Below are 15,524 nucleotides of genomic sequence, written 5' to 3'. Positions count from 1 at the left end.
ATCCCCCATGTGAGGGAAACAAGACTGGATATGGTCTTGCACAAGGAAAGGATGGCATTTCTTATTTTATATTTAATTGTCCTAGCAATACAAGCTAACACCCTATTCGCTTTTACAATAGCCTTGCAACTCTGGTCTTTCTCCCATTCAGCAACCTTGAGCACATAACCTTGCATGGTGTATACAAACTTGGAGTTGCCCCTACCCAACTGCATCACGCTGTAAGGAAGCAGGATAATGATAGAATTACATTTTTTTTAAAAAAGGTATTAGCTTAAAGCAAGCAGGGTGATAACGGTAGAATTCAAACACTGCATTACAACAAAAAATGCTGGAAATATTCAGCAAGTATCAACCTGAAACGTTAACTCTGTTTCTTTCTCCACAGATGCTGCCTGACTTGCTGAGTATTTCCAGCATTTTTTTGATTTTATTTCAGATTTCCAACATTCGTAGTATTTTGCTTTTGATTACATTACAACAGTCTCCACCCAGAAGAGCAAGTAATATTGTTTTGCGTAGTCCTCTGTACTACTGCTAAAGTGATTGTATTTACTTTACTTATTCCATATCAATACAATCATTATACAATCAATACGGAGTCCCCCTTGGGTGCTTAGAACGCTGCATTTTTCTACATTAAAAGACATCTGCCAGATATTAGCTCCATCTCCCCCAATGCATCTCGATCTGCCTTCAGCTCTTTATCATCATCCATGGTCCTTATACCCACACATACCTTCATAACATCCGCAAACTCCGGATAGATCCTCTGATGCCTTCATTCAGCTCATTGATAAAGACGGTGAAGAGCAATAGCCTTTAAGCTGATCCCTGCGGGACTCTTGAGTAATCTGCCCCCGCTGACAGCCACTAACATTAATAACTACCCTCTATCTAGGAGAATACAACCAGTTCCTTAGCCAAACTAACACCTGCCCGCCAATCCCACAAGTCTCAAGCAGGTGCCAAATAAGAATTTTTTAAAAATCAACTGACAATTTGATCTTACAGTTTCTTTCAATTCACCATCTTCCCACGCTCCCCAGTCTTCATCTTCCCAGCTGAGTTCTTTCTCTACAAGGAAAAGAAAAATCAATGCATTAATTATGGTCAGCACATCTGGAGGGATTTCAACAAAGAATGAACAGGAGTATTGTAGCATGTTTCACAAGCATGAGCGTTGCTTTATAACGGTGGAAGAGATCTGGTGCATGTACACCATGACAGTAGCAACAGTGCAAAGCGGCTTCACGTTGCACTGACACTGCACTTAGGGTAAATGCAGCCCAAATCTGTAGTCATTTAGAGCCTTCACATCTGATTTACTCTCCACAAGTTTTGTGTTGTTAAAAAGCTAAAAACATTTTGCACAGACACTAAAACTTGCAATGTAAATGCACTATTAATTGGTTGGAACAGTTACTGAGGACGCCACGGCCTAAGTTTTTGGATTATAAGGCTGATGGAAACCCATTAAAATGAAGGAGTCACTGTTAGCATCACAATTGGAAAGCCTAGGCCCATATGTCTAACATCTAAATCCTGGAGTGGGGTATGAACCCACAACCTTCTGACACAGAGGCAACATCACTACCGCTACATGAATTTAGTACTTGCACCATAAATAATCAATGAGACAGTTCTGCTGCACTCCTATGCAGTGGTGGGATGAGCACTTGCTCATGGTTCCCCACACAATACATTCAGACAATACCAGAGTGCAGTTCAAGAAGTTTCTGATCGTCTGAACCTCTGGTGTTTCAATTACAGCCCTCTAGAGGAGCCCAAAGGTACAGCATGTACATCTATTGAAGTGTTTTGTTATGGTAGAGCACAGTACCCTAGCCAGGATTCCCCAATGAAAAGCTTATGACTGTAACATCTTGGAAAAAGCCACCCGAGAACAAGAAATTCAAAAAGAAAACCTGCAGCGATGTTAATAATTGCAATATGCAAAGAGATTCACAAAGATGTGATGCAAAATTCCTAGAGAGTTAACAGCGTAACCACCAGATAAGATCACATTGGTTACTATCAGATTGCTTTATAAATACATTTCCACACTCCCGCAGCCCAACGGACATTTAACATGCTGCAATACTATCACAGTTGCTAAGATCATGTGTTCCTTTACACTATAGTCTTATCTAGTTAGGGGTCAAATTAAATTATCAAGTTTCATTATGTATATTTTAGCTGAAGCCCTGGAATTACAACACACTGAAATTGAGAGGTGGGAACTGAAAATTTCTAACTGGTTAAGAATATCAGCAGGTGACTGACATTTCAACTACAGTCTTGTTACCATCAAATATTGATTCTGTATACAACAAAGAATAGATGATTGTATGGTTACATGGTGGGTGCACAAAGCTTAATTAGGTACAAGCCAAATGATGCCTGTGAAGATGTTGATGAATGATTTAAGTTTGATCTGAAGGAACATTAAATCATTGATTTAGTGCTCATACAGTATTTAGTGTCATTTCAGCATTAATTTATATACTGTACTCCTGGTAGCAATAATGGAAAACATAATAAAACTGGTGTGAAGATTTATGTTCTATCATTGTCTGGAAAGCAGATTTGGAAGCCACACATTTCACATGAAGTATTCTAAAATGGACTAGAATGGGACCATAACCTTAAAGAAAAGCGATAACCTATTAAATGAATAATGGCCCCAAAGTTACTGCAGTACTTTCCACTGACCAAAGCAAGCAACTTCAGTGTAAACAGTAATGTGAATTCAAATCAAGAGCACTGCACATTACAAGATCAGATCCACATTATGTTTTATTTTCATAAAGTAAGGATAGATCACATTCCTCTGCAAGCTTTGTTTGGAATGTCACCCTCCCTCATATCACACCTTCATGCATATTTGGTTACTTACAAATCTGAAAGTGCTACTTATGCACGTGTTCTGATGCTGTTCAATTATAATCAAATATAAGATAAACATTTTTTTTAAAACAGTAAATGATGAGTGCAAAGAAGAATTCTTAAATAGGAAGGAAAGTCGGGGGGGGGGGGGGGGGGGGGAAGAGAAAAGAAAATAAATACTTCCCAACTGCAGTTATATTACCACATTTGTGTTGATGTGAAGTAGCTTCTGGCAGTACATCAATGCAAAAGCAGACTCAAGAGTCAGGTCCCAATCATAGTGAAACCAGGAGATGCAAGACCATTTCTAAAGGTTAGCCCCTCAAACTTCAGCACTAACAGGTTTTGGGTCTACTCTAGATATTCTGTCCAGTTCAGCATCAGCAGTCTCTCCCATAAGCAGACCCCACATTGCCTATGATCAGGTGTTTACTTTTACTCTAGTATCTGGAAACAGGCCAATCATCCTAATTAGCCTGTCAGTATATAACTGCCATGCGAGCACAGTTATAATCATATTTACCCATATAATAATATTTCCTTCATCCACCAATCCAATCTAATCTTGAATGTTAACATAGTTTCTGCCTCAACCACTAACCTTGGAAATTAATTCTACAGATGCAAAACTCTCTTAAGGAAGTTACTCCAGTCTTCTGTTCTCAATCTCTTAGATTTTATCTTGTATCTATGGGTCCTCATTCTTGACCCCTCAACTACTGGAAAGTCTTGCTTCTATCTACCCTTTCATAATTTTAAACACCATCATATCTTCCCATAGTCTGTGCCGCTCTAATCAAAAAATATCACTTTTTCAAGTATTTCTTTGTATTTGTAATTCCTCATAACAGGCAGCAGCCTAGTAAATCAGTGTTGTATCTTCTCTAAAGCCTCAATATCCTTCCTACAGTGTGAAGCCCAAAACTGCATACAGTACTCTAACAAAGATTTTATTACAGTTTTATGTAGGCTCATCAATCCATTAGTGTTTTTTTTAATAAGCAGCTCATCAACTTGAGGTGCTATCTTTAATGTCCTATGAAACGGTACTCCCAAATCACTTTAGGCTTCCTCAGCACTGAGCCAACTTCCATTCAGAATATAATTACTGCTGTGTTTTTTTAACCAAGATGAATCTCCTCACACTTTGCCATTTTTTAGTCCATTCCCCCATCTTATCAATATCTCTTCTCAGCTTTCTTTGGCCTTCTAAAGAATTAAATATACCTCCTAATTTGGTATCATCTGCAAATTTCAACACTATGCCCTCTAGGACTATACTGAAATCATTGACATATGCAGGGAACAGAAGTGGCCCGATAGTATGACCTTGTTACATGAAATGGGCTATTGACCTCGTCTTACCAAGCATGACGACTGTGATCCAATCAATGTGTAATTTCTGCCGTAAAATGGCACTACAGGAATATATATTGGGAAAGATGATTGTTGAGCATGATGCTGGAGTGCCATTTCCGTTGGATGTTTTGCAGGCAATCGGCTTGATCTGTTTATCATGCGATGAGTTGAAAGCAGAATCCATTGCTAAATCCTTTTGGTTCTGCAAATGCATCCCACCAAAAGAAGCAACTACTACTGACACAGCCAGGGATCTCACACAAGCACTGACAGTCGACTCTGAAGCAGCAAACCTTTTTCAGCACAAGTTCTCTTTTGCAACTCCCAGTAGACACGAGTGCAGAATCTATTGTTGGCGTTGATAAGGAAATCCTGATTGCTGACCGATACAGATATTGTTGATGGTGTGTAGGACGATGCTACTGTTAATAGGAGGAAGAATGAGGAAGGGGCTTAAGTGAGTGGATCAAGCGAGCAGATGGAGGTAGGAGAACCAGTCCCCAACACAGTCATTGCATCCAATTCTGGACGACAGCTAAGCCATATGTCCCCATGAAATTTTTCTCTGCAATCAATAGAATTGACAGTTTTGAGGATAAACGAGCTGTTGGCCAGAAGCAAAATGACAAATGAGTTGCATAGCTTGTACAATACTGAAGTTTAGATCATTTGAATAACAATAGCTGCTTTGATGTTTTATAGCATTTTTATTGTTCCTGTAGAGTTTTGGTGTGCTGTTTCATGAAAATTGCTTAAGTCTCACTACAGGATAATCAAGGTCTTTTTGAGCAAACTATGGCTTTAAATTAAGAGTAGACTGTCTTCCCTCTCCCAGAGTTTCTCTCACCGCCTGAAGATGTTGATCGCTTCCTGGGATACAGTTCCACAAGCATCAGGAGCCCTCTAGTACTCTGCCTATGTAGTCTTGACAATGAGTATCAGCAGTGATAAATGAGTATTTATTGACCTGATGTTGTCCTCACCCAACATCCGCATACCACACTTTGAGCACAGATGTTAGATAGCAATCAGGAGTGGAGACACCTTATACGATTTTTCCTTCCTTTACTCAGGAGTGCCGAGGCTAAAATTGCAGCTCCTTGTTGAAAGTCAACCAACAGCACAGGTTGGAGATCGAACCCATGACTGTCCTGGTTCATGTCACTGTTACTCAATGGTACCTGGGAGCCACTAAGCAGCTTTCTTCTCCCAGCTGAGATCCACCGTGTCAGATTTTCTTACTTCATGGCTGACCCACTAACAGAGGAGCCATATGCATCCTGGAGTGGCTTCATTTATTACAATGAACACAATGCCTTCAGATCAGCATTGAGAGATTCCCAACCCTGGAAAAAACACACTACTGGTTGAAGTGTCATAGCAGCTCAATGGAGACAAGAACATCCAGTAGATATGCATTATGACTACTCTAACCAGATGGGGAAAGCTTTTGACCACTCATATGGGTGAAGCAAAAGATCCATGAAAAAACAGGAAGTAGCACTCAAAAATGGTAATACCTAAATGGCAGACAAATAGATTAAACCCACAATGATTTGAGGATCTCTCAGAGTACAACAATTATATAAGTAATATATAAGTTTAAACAGTACTACCAGGGGAGACCACTGAGCATATTTCCAGATCTGAATCTTGAAGGAATACCAAATTAATTCAAGTTGTAAACAATTAGTTATGATGAAGTTTTGATAGATTTAATAAGATGTTACACTAGCTCGGTGTTAGACGAGATGAATAGAATGCCTCTGCAATTGGAACAAGAAGCATTTATAAAGCACCTTGAACATAGAAAAACGTCACAAAGCACTTCACAAAAGGCATGAGGAAAAACGAAGGAGGGGTAACACAGAGCTTTAACCAACCTTTAATAAACTGTCCAAATCCAACTACGAATTAGAATCTCTTCCAGTGGAAGATTTAATTGCACAGATACTCAGGAAAAAAAATCATTCGGGATATGAGACAAAAAAACAATTACAGGAAGAGAAAGACAAAAATGTTTTTTTTTCCTCTTGGGAGCAGCACCACAGGAGATGAACTTGTGAATTAACAAAGCTACACCCTAAGCATTCAATCTGTGTTCACCTAACAAGTTAAATTTAATTCATGCAATTGGCATACAGTGACTATAGTTAATATCAATTAGACAGATAGGTCTCCATTTGGACATTGCGGTCTTCAAGCCAAGAAAGCTGGCATTAATGCTGAGTGAAAATCCATGTTAGAACAGCAAGCACTGTGATTGAAAAGAAGTAGAGATAGTGAATGGAGGAGCACTGCCATTCAATGAATACCTACAGTGGTACAACAATTACATTAAAGGTTTAAACGTCCAAAGCAAATTTTAACAGTTCAGTGTTACCTATCTTAATGGTCCAGATTTTGCTGTGAGTGGCGAATGAACGGCAACTTCCACTTGCCCACAGACTTTCCATGGGGTTATGCACAGCAAGTTGCTGTCAGCCAAACATCGAAGTGCCCTCTACAGGGCATCTGGGACATGTGTGAACAGGGCTAGCAACTGTGTATCTCCTTAGCCAGATTGAAGAATGGTTAATGAGCAGCGCAGTTTCTAAACCAGGAAGTATAAGTTAGACTAGTGAATAAAATGTCAAATCGGGAACAGAAAGTGAAATAAAGAAAGGGAAGAAAGATTGGATTAAGAGAGAGAGAGAGAGAGAGATAAAAGAGATAGAAAGAAAAAAAGTTACTTAATTTTTAAAAAATTCTCCAACAATAATTTAAAGCTGAAAGAATGAGGCTCTACACTTGTAAAAGTTAATTTTCAGTGCCAGACAATTTGGCAGTAATTAAGACTTACCACACGTTTAAAAGGCTACTTAGACTGGAATGGACAAGCCCTAGCCTTTTATGGCAAGTTTAGTCTGTATCTACGTCAGTACAGGAACCTTACACTGTTCAATACATCTGAATGGGGAGCCAGACGGCAAGATGCTGTTTTCACGCAGCTTACGGAGGGGCAGCGCATCTCAGACAGTAACTTCCGGATTTTCGCGTTCAACTGTGCATGTGCGCTTGCCGGAAGTTGCTGCCTGATTTGCACGTAAATAACGGTGCGCGCTGTTAGCCTCACTGTTATTTTCACAGCAAAATCTGGCCCTTTATTTTCTCTATTAAAGGTCTAAAGATTCAAAGACAAATTTACCTTGTACTTTAATCCACACTCTATATTAAAGATAAAATGTTAAAACATTTGTCAGTGAAAAAATATTGTCTACAATGAGCAGTGCTCCAGTGACGCAACAAGAACTGGCTGCCAATGAGAGTACAGATCCACACTTTGCATCATCCATAACTGCCACAGGTCTTTTGGACACATAAAACTATCACTGTGATCTAAAAGAGATGTTTTCTTCCCTCCACTTACAACGTTAATATCAACAGAATCGGTAGAAGTGTGAATGCGAATAATTTCTACTTCAAAAAAAAATTAAGTTGCCAATCCTGACAATAAAGAACAGACTGGCTTTAAAAGTGTACCCAAACACTGGACAGAAAATAGCACTGGATATCACAGCTGCTTAAAACACAAAGCATATATGTTTGAGGTCCAAGTTCCACACAAAACACTCCACAACGTGGTTACAATTCTTTGGTGGATCTGGCATTCAAAGACAAGCACATGGAGTCTGAGGAATGGAACATTTTCTACTTTTTTTAGCCCAAATACGAGAGACTTAGTCAACACTTTATTGTGACATCTTTTATTTCCTGCACTAGATATCATTGGTCTCCTGAGACTGCTAATCAGTGCCTAATATACACCAGTTAGCTACTATATGTTCATGGTCACGAGAAACACGAGATAGTCTACCATATTTCATTCATGAGCCTTACAGTCAGATTAAACTGTGAATGCCATCAATCTGGGCTGATTTCAAACCCAGGTGCCAGAGGCAAAGCACAGAATTTTAGCCAACGGCACCATCTAGTTTCCCTCCTCCCTGGAAAACTATCAGTTATTGTCGATGCTGCAAGATGGGTGTATCATGCTTTGCAAAGGCATAAAATTGCCTGGGTCATGCAATAGGTTCAGATGCAAAAATGAGGGTGTGCAGCAGAATACTAAAGTTCCATTTAGTTGAGAGGCCCAGTAACTAAGTGATCATGGAAAGGGGGAGTGGGAATTTGCAAAGAGAAAGTCTAACATTCAATACACTATTCAGAACTGTGCAGCTTCTAGAAGGCTGACAAGATTGATTGTTTTAAAATGAAAATATCCATGCCCAGCCCCCTCCCCCCAAACCGGGTCTATTCCTTCAGAATAACCTAAAGACTGATTTTACTTACACACACACACACACACACGTGTACTAGGGTTGCCAACTCAGATTGGCTGTATTCCTGGAGGTTTCATCACATGACCTCCCATCTCCCACTGCCCCACCATTGATCTACCAACACGCCCATCCTGGTGGTGCACCGTCTTCTCAAGCCAATTGAGAAGCGAAGAGACTCTTCATTAGCCGATTGGAAGATTCTCAACTTCAGCCCTTTTTCCCATCTCCAATGTTTTTTATAACCAATAAGCGAAAGTGTTCAAAGAAAATTAAAAAAAAACATAATTCATTTAATGTCCCAATGATTTTTCTCGCAGCAGTGCCCTGGAGATCAATCTTCAATTCCTAGAGACTCCAGGACAATCCTGAAGGGTTGGCAACCCTAACATGTATACACATACACACATACACACACAATTCTTTTGGAATTAGCTACTCTTTTTAAAACAATCACAATATGAATACTTACAGGGAATGGTTAGACTAAGAAAGAATGAACAAATTTACACTTATATAGCATCTTTCCAACCTCAGGACTTTACAGCTAATGAAATCACTGTTAATTTTGTAAGCGAACAGCACAGTTAAAGTACACATAGCAAGGTCCCACAAACAGCAATGCGATGAATGACTAGTTGATTTGTTTTTGGTGATGTTGGTTAAGGGACAACTGTTAGCCAGGACTAGTTTTACTTCTTCCATGGTAATAGTTGTGTAAATCACATTATACTGTATGGAATAAACACAGTGGCCTACTACAGAGTTAAATTTCAGAGACATAATACGCTAAAAGTAATGTCAGTTGTTATAGGTGACTGGGTGAGACAATAACTTCAATTAATATACAAGCAAAATTGACAGCATCTCACATTAAGTACAGTCACAACTATGCTACAAGGTAGTTAATTTGTTGGTTTTGCTTAAAGTACAGATTAAACACAAAATAATGGGAGTAGGTCATTTAGCCATTCGAGTCCGTTCTGCCATTTAATTGGATCATGGCTGATCTGTGCCTCAATGCCATTTAACCATCTTTTCTTTTTTCCAAAAATAATTCATTCTTGGGTTATGGGAGTCACTAACAAAGCCAAGTTTCCATAGAGAAGGTGGTGGTGAGTCGTCTTCTTGAACCACTGCAGTCCACGTGGTGAAGGTGCTCCCACAGTGCTGTTGGGTAGGGAGTTTCAGGCTTTTGACGCGTTGACAACGTCCAAGTCGGGATGGAGTGTGGACTTGGAGGTGATGGTGTTCCCAAGCACCTGCTGTCCTTGTCCTTCTAGAAGATGGAGGTCGTGGGTTTGGGAGGTGTTGTCAAAGAAGCCAAAGCAAGTTGCTACAGCACATCCTGTAAATAGTACACATTGCAACCATAGAGCACCGGTGGTGGAAGGAGTGAATTTTTAAGGTGGTGGATGGGTTGCCAATCATCCGGACTGCTTTGTCCTGGATGGTGTTGAGCTTCTTGAGTGTTGTTGCAACTGCAACCATCCAGGCAAATGGAGAGCATTCCATCAAACTGCTGTCTTGTGTCTTGCAGGTGGTAGAGAGGCTTAAGGGAGTCAGGAGGTGAGTCACTCACCGCAGAATACTCAGCCTCTGACATGGTCTAGTAGTCACAGCATTTGTGTGGCTGGTCCAGTTGTGTTTCTAGACAATGGTGCACCCAGGATGTTTATGGTGGAGGATTTGGCAATGGTAACGCCACTGAATGTCACGGGGAGGTGGTTAGACTCTCTATTGTTGGAGATGGTCATTGCCTGGCACTTGTGCGGTGTGAATGTTACTGCCACTTATCAGCCCAAGCCTGGATGTTATTCAGGTGTTGCTGCATGCTGGTATGGACGCTTCATTATCTGAGGAATTGCGAATGGAACTGAACACTGTGCAATCATCAGCGAACATCCCCACTTCTGACCTTATGATGGAGGGCAGGTCATTGATGAAGCAGCTGAAGATAGCTAGGCCTAGGATGCTGCCCTGAGGAACCCTTGCAGCAATGCCCTGAGGCTGAGATGATTGGCCTCCAACAACCACAACCACCTTCCTTTATGCTAGGTATGACTCCAGCCCCTGGACAGTTTTCCCCCTGATCCCCATTGACTTCAGTTTTACTAGGGCTCCTTGGTGCCACACTCAGTAAATTCTGCCTTTGCGCAAATGCAGTCACTCTCATTTCACCTCTGGAATTCAGTTTGTATCCATGTGTTGAAAAATGCCAAGATAAGGCTTGCAGCCGAGTGGTCCTGGCGGAATCCAAACTGAGCATCGGTGAGCAGTTTATTGGTGAGTAAATGCCATTTGATAACACTGTTGGTGACTCCTTCCATCACTTTGCTCATGATTTAGAGTAGGATGATAGGGCAGTAATTGGCTGGGTTGGATTTGTCCTGATTTTTGTGCAAATCAATACCTGGGCAATTTTCCACATTGTCGGATAGATGCCAGCGAAGGATCATCCACTTGGCACTTCTGGCTGCAGATGGCTGTGAATGCTTCAGCCTTGTCTTTTGCACTCACGTCCTGGACTCCGTCATCATTGAGGATGGGGATGTTCATGCAACCTCCTCCTCCCGTTAGTTGCTTAATTGTCCACCACCATTCACAACTGGATGTGGCAGGACTGCAGAGATTTGACCTGATCCGTTGCTTGTGGAATCGCTTAGCTCTGTCTACATGCATGCCAAACAGCGGAAGCAGCATGCTATAGTACTGTGCTGCAGCTTCATCACAAGTTACAAATGTAGCAGCAGAGACAGAAAGTTGATTGATAGACATGAAACAACGAGTTACGGTGAATAGGTGTTGCTCAGACTGGAGATGGGTTTGAAGTAGTGTGCCGCAAGGGTCAGTGCTGGATCCATTTTTGCCCTCTGTATATAAAGGTGATTTGAAACGGGGCTGAGGAACGCAATTTCAAATATTTGCTGATGACACAAAAAGGGGAGGTTCGGCAAACAGCGAGAACGACTGTGAAAGACTTCAGGAAGATACAGAAATTAGCAGAATCAGCAGACAGGTGGCAGGTGCAATTTAATGTAGATAAGTGTGAGGTAATATATTTTGGGAGAAAATAAGGAACAGTAACATAGATTTAATGGGAAGACACTGAATGAGGAGGACGAACAAAGAGACCTACAGGTTCAAATACATAATTCCCTACAAGTGCAAGGGTAGGCAGATACAGCCAGTAGACTTTGGGGTTTTATAAATAAGGGCTCGAAGCACAAAAGTAAACTAGTAATGATGAATTTATACAAATCATTGGTTAGAGCACAGTTAAGAGTACTGTGTGCAATTTTCAGCATTCCATTACAGAAAGTACTTTAAAATCATACAAAGTACATCTTAGATTCACCAAGATGATGCCTGGTCTGGGGAACTATCATGATGGAAAGACTTGAGATACTGGGAATATTTCAGTGGAGTAGAGAATGCTAAAGAACATTTAAGAGAGGTTTTTAAAATTCTGAACAGTTTTGATAAGAGTTCCTAGGGAAATACAATTTCCTCAGGCTGGGAATCATCAATTTAAAGATATCATTAAGAGTGAGGCAAGCGGCTAGTAGATACTTCTTGACACAGAGGAGTGCTAGAGCATTAAATGCTTTGCTGCAAGCAGTGGTTGAGGAAAAAAACGTTGCTCATTTTACGGGAAATTTAGATAATTATTTGAGAGAAAGCGGGACAGTGGGATTAGCTTTGGATTGCTCTAGCAAAAAGCTGGCACGGACACAATGAGCCGAATGGCCTCCTTCTGTGTTGCAAACTTATATGGTTCTATGGAAAAGGCCTCAGGTTTGATTTGTGGTCGATCCATTTATATGAGGGCTGATTGTTTGAAATCTCCACTGGTTACAAATGAAGCAGTTCATTAGTTGGAAATGAGAACTACATGAAATCCTACAACAAATTGAAGCCAATTCTACCTCTTGGTTAGGAAGAAGTAACCAAAAGAAAACAACGATCAGGATTCCCACATCTACTTGCTTTTTACCAACACCGCTAGAATTGAGAAAAAGTGTGAACATCAGGCGGGGGACAATATCAGATTCAACTGTGATGTACCCTGAAATCGAATAGCCTGATAATAGTCACCATCAAGGCTATAATGCAAGTAGCAAGGGTTAGGACATAAGCATTATGGCCAGTTGGCAATGTACTGGAGGGAAATCGGCAACAATAGAACCGGACCCCATTCAATGCCTTCAGGAGAGGAGTGGAGGTAAGTTTTGGACGCCTTAAGGATGTCACGGCCATGGAGAGAGGGCGGAACAAATTCACTAGTTTGATGCCTCAGAGACTAGAGAAAATGGGTCTCTTTTCATTAGAACAAAGGAGAGAGAAAGAAGATCTGATAACGGTGTTCAAAATTGAAGGGTTTGATACAGTTAATTAGCAAAAATTAAGTAAGGGCATAAATTTAAGATCATCAAAAGAACGAAGAGAGAAAAGATTCTTGGGTTGTTAGGACATGAAATGCCCTACCAGAAACAGTAGAAGCAGAATTCAAAACAGCTTTTAAAAAGGAAAGCATATAAATATTTGAAAAATAAAAAAGGATATGAGGCAAAGGGACTGAATAGCTCTCTTAAGAGAACCAGCATAGGCATGGTGGTGTCCTCCTGTCTTACATGATTCTGAAACTTATGGGGAAGCTAAATAAATACATGAGGGAGAAAGGAATCGAAGGATATGTTGATAGGCTGAGTTGAAGTAAATAGAGTGGGAGGAGGCTCGAGTGGACCATAAACACTGGCATAGACCGGGTTGAGCTCAATGGCCTGTTTGCGTGCTGTAATTTCTTTGTAAATCTATGTTAAAACTGATTTTTATGCACTTTTTAAAAATGTAAACAGATTGGTCAATGCAGACTAGCATAGGTTTCTGAAATTCAGCACTTTTAAAAATAAAATCTGAGCTCATACTGGTTAAAATATCAAATTTCTGAATTACTGTGCATGCTTCAACTAGTAATTTAATGCCAAAATACCCAAGGGCTTTAGACATCTTCATTGGCCAAATCTGGTCTTTCTGCTCCATCAGGCACTGGATAAAACTGTCCTTGAAAGGGAATTTATGCTGAAAGACCAACATTTGTCAGCTTTTGTCTGTGCGCTACAGTTGATCCCAAAAACTGCAAATAAGCTATCTATAGTTCTGAAGACTCCAGTAAGTGATGCACCATCTTTCCCTTTGTCATCAGATAACATAATTGCTGACTGAAACTTGCAGTTACAAATTGGAGACATTAAACTCAGAACCTAAGTCTTTGTAAACAAATGATCCTACACACATTACATTCTTATAACCATTCAATAAACCGGAAAAATTAGAACAAATATACCCTAGACTTAAGATCTGAAGTGCCTTGCACCAATAATGTATGGCATTATTGGATCGACTTAGGTCATATGGAAAAATCTAAATAAATTATCTAGGAACAAGTCAAACTGCAGTAGTTATGTAAATTTCCTGCGTAGCAACATCATCTAATCTCCATTTGTTTTTTGTCAACATTTTGTTTCATGCAATATCTTGTTTACAACAGTAAATGTCATTTCATTCATTTTGGTAAATCACAGTCCATGAAGAAATTATAATACCCTATGAGCACTCATTTCAAATGTATAACATTTGATCTGTATAATACACAAACAACTTCCATCAAAACACTGCTTAAACTGGGAACATCAACATCCAGCATTGTCTATATAACTGTTAATTTCATGAAACTAAAAATTGTCGGTGGGTTACAACCCTTATTTACTATAAAATATACCTCGCAACATTTCTTTTTTGACAAATATTGATTATACAACTGTGTAGAAAATAACTGGAACAGCCTTAAGTGTGTTCCCAGCCCTCTAACTGGCGTCTGATTGCATCTTACCCAAGATGTGTTAATCGCTCCTAATTGAATATTATGCCACCTACCCAAAGTTTATGATCTGACTTAGTCTCTAGCTTGGTTTCATCTCCGGGAATATCGGATTAAAAACATCATGATGGACTGGACACGGCTACCGCACTGCTGCCTCCGTTGACAGCCCCTTTTCCCACCCCCTAGACTCGGGTGACATTCACCAGAGGCCTTTCCCACAGTGCGCACGGTGCTGAGAGCCGAGCCCGACTGAAGAGCCTCAGGCCAGCAGCAGCTTCGAACCACCGCAGACACTGAGGCCCTGTCCTGTCCGATCGAGTCCCGGCCCAGCCCGGCCCGGCCGCTGCCCTGTCGCCGTTCAGCATCACTTGAAATACCGAGGGCTCCACCTACCGCCGCTCTTCGCCTCCTCCTTCACTTGAGGAAAGAGGAAATCGTGGACGAGCCTGAGATCCTGGAAGTAGCAGAAATGCAGGAGGCTGCAGGACATGGTGACAGTGCCAGGACCGAGTCTCCGCTCCCGGCTGCGGCCTGTCTCCTCCCCTCAGCTCCGTGTTGTGGGCGGCGGCAACGATGACAAGTGAGTCGCTAAGGCGCATGCGCAGCCGACGCGTCAGCCTATTATTCACGTACGCGAGAAGCCTGGGCGGCTGAAAGGAGCAGCAGACTGTTTAAGAGTCTGGGTTTATAACGGGATGGTCAGCACCGCTTTAGAACGGAAAGTGCCACAGTTTGAATTAAACTGAGCCGCTTGATTCGTACTGGTGCCCTCCTTCGGTATTTGTCCTGGTGGCATTGGATTCATGTCCAAGAAGGAAAGCCATATTAATAAACATTTATAAACTTGCAGAATGGGTCTGTAATTAATTGGCAAATTAATTTCAACATAGATGAAATGTGAGGTGATGTATTTTGGTAGGAAGAATACTGCTCAGATAATAAGTCTAAATGGGGAAGAGGAACAAAGCGATCTAAGGGTACAGATACACAAATCACTAAAAGTAGTGAATCTTACAACACCAGGTTATAGTCCAACAGTTTTATTTGAAAATCACAACCTTTCGGAGCTTTCG

At 40.8% G+C, this 15,524-nt stretch overlaps 1 protein-coding gene across 3 annotated transcripts in view; it reads right to left on the bottom strand.

Annotated features, from left to right (window-relative positions):
* Positions 1-15,006, bottom strand: part of rab3gap2 (RAB3 GTPase activating protein subunit 2 (non-catalytic)) — a 95,434-nt gene extending 80,428 nt beyond the window's left edge. The window contains exons 1-2 of one of the 3 annotated variants that reach the window (XM_067988876.1): positions 14,845-15,006; positions 1,013-1,077 (exon numbers count right to left, since the gene is read on the bottom strand). In XM_067988876.1, the coding sequence (XP_067844977.1) occupies positions 1,013-1,077; positions 14,845-14,941 (162 nt within the window). In that variant the 5' untranslated portion in view covers positions 14,942-15,006. Of the gene's footprint in view, positions 1-999; positions 1,078-4,254; positions 4,448-7,090; positions 7,106-14,844 lie in introns of those variants that run through there. The other 2 variants (XM_067988877.1, XM_067988875.1) reach the window with 2 other exon arrangements.
* Between the last annotated feature and the right edge of the window lie 518 nt (positions 15,007-15,524).

This window comes from Heptranchias perlo, chromosome 8 (assembly GCF_035084215.1).
Source record: "Heptranchias perlo isolate sHepPer1 chromosome 8, sHepPer1.hap1, whole genome shotgun sequence".
Classification (NCBI taxonomy): Eukaryota; Metazoa; Chordata; class Chondrichthyes; order Hexanchiformes; family Hexanchidae; genus Heptranchias; species Heptranchias perlo.
This window is presented reverse-complemented; position numbering and strand designations above follow the sequence as displayed.